Source organism: Aulonocara sp. 'chitande type north' Nkhata Bay, linkage group LG4 (genome assembly GCF_057382095.1).
Source record: "Aulonocara sp. 'chitande type north' Nkhata Bay isolate Kocher_YH1m ecotype deep benthic linkage group LG4, A_spYH_male_GT1.1, whole genome shotgun sequence".
In the NCBI taxonomy this organism is placed as follows: domain Eukaryota; kingdom Metazoa; phylum Chordata; class Actinopteri; order Cichliformes; family Cichlidae; genus Aulonocara; species Aulonocara sp. 'chitande type north' Nkhata Bay.
Genome location: NC_141347.1, coordinates 37,430,103 through 37,435,102, shown reverse-complemented (window position 1 = coordinate 37,435,102; position 5,000 = coordinate 37,430,103). Strand labels below are relative to the sequence as shown.

At 47.1% G+C, this 5,000-nt stretch overlaps 1 protein-coding gene across 1 annotated transcript in view; it reads left to right on the top strand.

Moving 5' to 3' along the window:
• rapgefl1 (Rap guanine nucleotide exchange factor (GEF)-like 1) overlaps positions 1–5,000 on the top strand; it is a 33,596-nt gene that overhangs the window by 25,038 nt on the left and 3,558 nt on the right. Inside the window, exons 12-14 of the mRNA XM_086290361.1 lie at positions 106–156; positions 237–324; positions 1,399–1,463. Coding sequence (XP_086146487.1) covers positions 106–156; positions 237–324; positions 1,399–1,463 — 204 coding nt within the window. The remainder of the gene's footprint in view (positions 1–105; positions 157–236; positions 325–1,398; positions 1,464–5,000) is intronic.

Sequence of the window (5,000 nt, the reverse complement as noted above, 5' to 3'; positions counted from 1 at the left end):
CTGCCGTTTGTCCGTATTTCACCCGTCGCGCTGACCGTGTGAAGCACTGATAAATGTGTGTCCATGTGTCCGTCAGTGTCTCACTGCTGTCCTCTCCGTGTGCAGGGTCTGCCGGGGAAGTTCAGGAAGCAGTTTCAGCAGTTTGAAAGCATCGCGGTGAGTCACACGTTTTTATCTCTAATGCTTTCTGACCCGAGTTAGAACGATGACGCTCTGACCGTCACGCTGTCCCACAGGACCCGTCCAGGAACCACAAGTCCTACAGAGACCTGATCACCAGCCTGAGGCCTCCGCTGATCCCCTTCACTCCTCTGCTGCTCAAAGGTGAGCCTGCACGCTGACATCAGCACATTACCAGGCGTGACAGCGGCGTCTGCGGTGCTTCAGTAACGCTGAGGTAACTACTGATGAATCACTACAGGTTTGACTGCAGGATTTAGCTGAATCTATGAAACTGAGGAAAGCTGAAAATCAGGAAGTCAAACCTTCTGGAAGTCTTCCAGTATTCCAGTTCTCAGACTCAGCGCGGACTCCGAGAGATAAAAAGCATTTTTAATGGAAGTGCAGAAACCCCGGAGACGATTTTCTTCTTTAGTGTTCAGGACGTTTGGTTTGTTTCCCTCTGCTGATGAAACCCGCTGCAGCTTTCTCCTGGAATCAGCAGCACGAGGTAAACACACCCAGGTCCACCAGTTCACTCATCGATCGTCCATAAATCGCTCTGATTGGTCTTCTGAGACTCGCACGCCTCCAGCTGTGGACCACAGCGGCTAGCTGCACCTCGCTAATTAGCACCTTTGGCTAATCAGCCCTGTGCTGCTGTTAACCTGCCACACACACACACAGCATGCCTCTCACTGTGTGTGTGTGTGTGTGTGTGTGTGTGTGTGTGTGTGTGTGTGTGTGTGTGTGTTTTAAGAAGTAAAAAAGTTAAACGAGATGAAAGACAGAAAAACTGGAGCGAGGAACCTCGCTCCAGTTTTTCTCAGAACCAACGAAGAAGAGGACTCTTTGAAGTGTCTGAACCTGTGTGTGTGCTGCCTTTAGCTCTCTGTCTCCATGGTAACAGAACCATAGAGATGGAAGTGAAGAGTTAAAATCAGGAATCTTGGATTACAGCTGATACTTTTCCCTCGGCGCCCCCCTGTGGTGATGACAGCGCTGCACATTAACACGTGATCGATCGCTGTCCCGGTTTCTTTGTTTTGGTCGTTTGTTCTTTCATTTTTGTATCTTCCGTTTTATGTTATTTGTTTTGTTTTTCTCTCCTTTGTTAATATGTTGCTTTAAAAACACGTCTCACTGACTGCAGTTCGTTTGATCGTTGTGCGCATCACTGATTCTGTGTGTTTGTGTCCTCGACTCATCGCCGGCTGACGTCTCGTTTTTTCCTGCCAGACTTGACGTTTCTTCACGAGAGCTGCAAAACGTTTCACGGTGAACTCGTCAACTTTGAGAAGATGGTGAGTGGCGTCACGCTCGCACCTGAAAACCAGCTCAGAGTTTAAATGATGTGATTCAGACACTTTGGGTCGCGGGACGTACTAAACGTACTAAAATGAAATGTTTTTGAAGATAAATACGAGTAAAAACAGACGAATATTTTTCCAGAATAAATAAACTGAAACTTTTTAAGATTTTGGTCCAGTCAAAATTAGAGAAGTTAGAAACATGAATGTGCTGCAAAGAACAACTAAATACAATTTGTGTCCTTTTCAGCAGAAGTTAAAATAACAACAAATGAAAACACTGAGTTTTCTTCTGCTTTGGCAACAAGTTCGTTGGTTTGGTGTGAGCTCGTGCGTCGTGCAGATGGTCAGGATGGACCACAGGTGTTCATCTGTGAGACGACTCCTGTGTTCAGCTTCTCACAGATATGTGCTACCAAACAGGCACCAGGTTCGAGCCGCATGTAGACGGCGCTGCGGCTTCAGGAATGGGGCGAACAAACCGAGCGCCCCGTCACGCTGCAGCTGCACGGGTGCAGTTTCCATGTCAACGAGGCGCGAAGCAGCTCCAAATTCTCTTTTTGTGCTTCAAGGTGACCAAAGCGCCGTGCGAACTCACCACAGTGCGCATCTGGGAACAAGGTTGAGCCGACTTGGTTCAACATTACTTGGCTACAGGATATGATGGCGGTTATGGTCATGATGTAGTTGTCCTCCTGCATCCTGACAATCAGCCTGATTTCACCTCAGTAAGTCACATGATAGGGTGGGGCAGCATCAGGTTCACCTGAAACTTTGGCTGATTGTGACCCACACCTCTTTCCACACCTTGGCTCATGTGATTAGGTTCAACAATGGGCCCATGACCCTCTTGGGGACTCTCCACCTGTTGCTCTTAGAACTGAAGAAGCTTCTCGGATGAAACTTTTTCAAGGAAACATAAAGAAGTCCTGACACTTTTCTTTTTTTTTTCAAGGTTCAAGGTTCTTTATTTGTCACATGCATAGTTATACAAGTATAACACACAGTGAAATGTAGCCTGACACGCTCCTCGACATGTGCAAAAAAATTGGGGGGGGGGCTGTAGAGGAAGAACAATATATATATATATATATATATATATATATATATATATATATATATATATATATATATATATATATATATGTATATATGTATATATATATATATATATATATATATGTATATATGTATATATATATATATATATATATATATATATATATATATATATATGTATATATATATATATATATATACATATATATATATATATATATATATATATATATACATACAGTTGTCAGCCACCTCCTGTACATGGATGACATCAAGCTGTATGCCAAGAGTGAACGAGACATCGATTCACTGATCCACACTACCAGGCTATACAGCAATGACATTGGAATGTCGTTCGGACTGGAGAAGTGTAGTCGGATGGTAACAAAGAGAGGGAAGGTAGTCAGAACTGAGGGGATTGAACTACCAGAAGGCAACATTGCAGACATAGAGGACAGTTACAAGTACCTGGGGATCCCGCAGGCAAATGGGAACCATGAAGAGGCCGCTAGAAAAGCTGCAACCACCAAGTACCTGCAGAGGGTCAGGCAAGTCCTGAGGAGTCAGCTGAATGGTAAGAACAAGATCCGGGCCATCAACACGTACGCCCTGCCCGTGATCAGGTACCCTGCTGGGGTAATAGGCTGGCCAAAGGAGGAGATAGAAGCCACTGACATAAAGACAAGAAAGCTCCTTACCATGCATGGAGGGTTTCACCCCAAGTCCAGCACCCTGAGGCTGTACGCTAAGCGGAAGGAAGGGGGCCGGGGACTGGTGAGTGTCAGCACCACAGTCCAGGATGAGACAACGAACATCCAAGAATACATTGGGAAGATGGCCCCAACTGACCGAGTGCTCAGTGAATACCTCAGGCAGCAGAAACCCAAGAAAGAGGAGGGAGACGAGGAACCATCATGGAAGGACAGGCCCCTGCACGGTATGTACCACCGGCAGATAGAGGAGGTGGCTGATATCCAGAAATCCTACCAGTGGCTGGACAAAGCTGGACTGAAAGACAGCACAGAGGCACTAATCATGGCAGCACAAGAACAAGCTCTGAGCACAAGATCCATAGAGGCTGGGGTCTATCACACCAGGCAAGACCCCAGGTGCAGGCTGTGTAAAGATGCCCCAGAGACAATCCAGCACATAACAGCAGGGTGCAAGATGCTAGCAGGCAAGGCATACATGGAACGCCATAACCAAGTGGCCGGCATAGTGTACAGGAACATCTGTGCTGAGTATAACCTAGAAGTCCCGAGGTCAAAATGGGAGATGCCCCCAAGGGTGGTGGAGAATGACCGAGCTAAGATCCTGTGGGACTTCCAGATACAGACGGACAAAATGGTGGTGGCTAACCAACCGGACATAGTGGTGGTAGACAAACAGAAGAAGACGGCCGTAGTGATCGATGTAGCGGTTCCCAATGACAGCAATATCAGGAAGAAGGAACACGAGAAGCTGGAGAAATACCAAGGGCTCAGAGAAGAGCTGGAGAGGATGTGGAGGGTGAAGGTAACGGTGGTCCCCGTGGTAATCGGAGCACTAGGTGCGGTGACTCCCAAACTAGGCGAGTGGCTCCAGCAGATCCCGGGAACAACATCGGAGATCTCTGTCCAGAAGAGCGCAGTCCTGGGAACAGCTAAGATACTGCGCAGGACCCTCAAGCTCCCAGGCCTCTGGTAGAGGACCCGAGCTTGAAGGATAAACCGCCCGCAGGGGCGTGCTGGGTGTTTTTTTTTTTTTATATATAGTATATACACTGGGTGAATGTGCAGTAGTAGCAGCAAGCAGGTGAATTCTGTACATTAATAGGAATAGACATCTGACTATTTTACAGGATAGACAATATAAGCATATTTAAAATTAAAGGAATTGAAATGTACATTGTGCCTTGGTTTAGTGTCTGGAAGAGTCCTGTCTCAGTCAGTTATAGATGATGTGAGAGGGCGGGTGTGTGTGTTTAGGGCACGGATGGCTTGGGGATAGAAGCTCCTCTTGAGTCTCTCTGTCCTTGCCCGGAAGATGCGGAACCTTCTACCAGATTGCAGAAGTTGGAACAGTTTGTTGCACAGCTGTTCCCAAACCACGATGTCATGTTCTGTGTGAGGATGCTCTCCACAGCGCCTCTATAGAAAATCCTGAGGATCTTTGGAGAGACCCTGAACTTCCTCAGTTGTCGTAGGTGATACAGGCGCTGCCTAGCCTTTTTGGTCTGGACCTGAATGTGGGCAGCCCATGTCAGGTCTGAGGAGATGTGGACACCAAGATACTTGAAGGACTGCACCCTCTCCACTGGAGCTCCATTGATGATAATGGGCTTGTAGTCTCTGTGCTGACTCCTTCTGAAGTCCACCACCAGCTCCTTGGTCTTGCTGACGTTCAGCTGGAGGTGGTTGTCCTGGCACCACGATGCCAGATTCTTCACTTCATCCATGTAGGCCGCCTCATCGTTGTTGGAGATGGCACCCA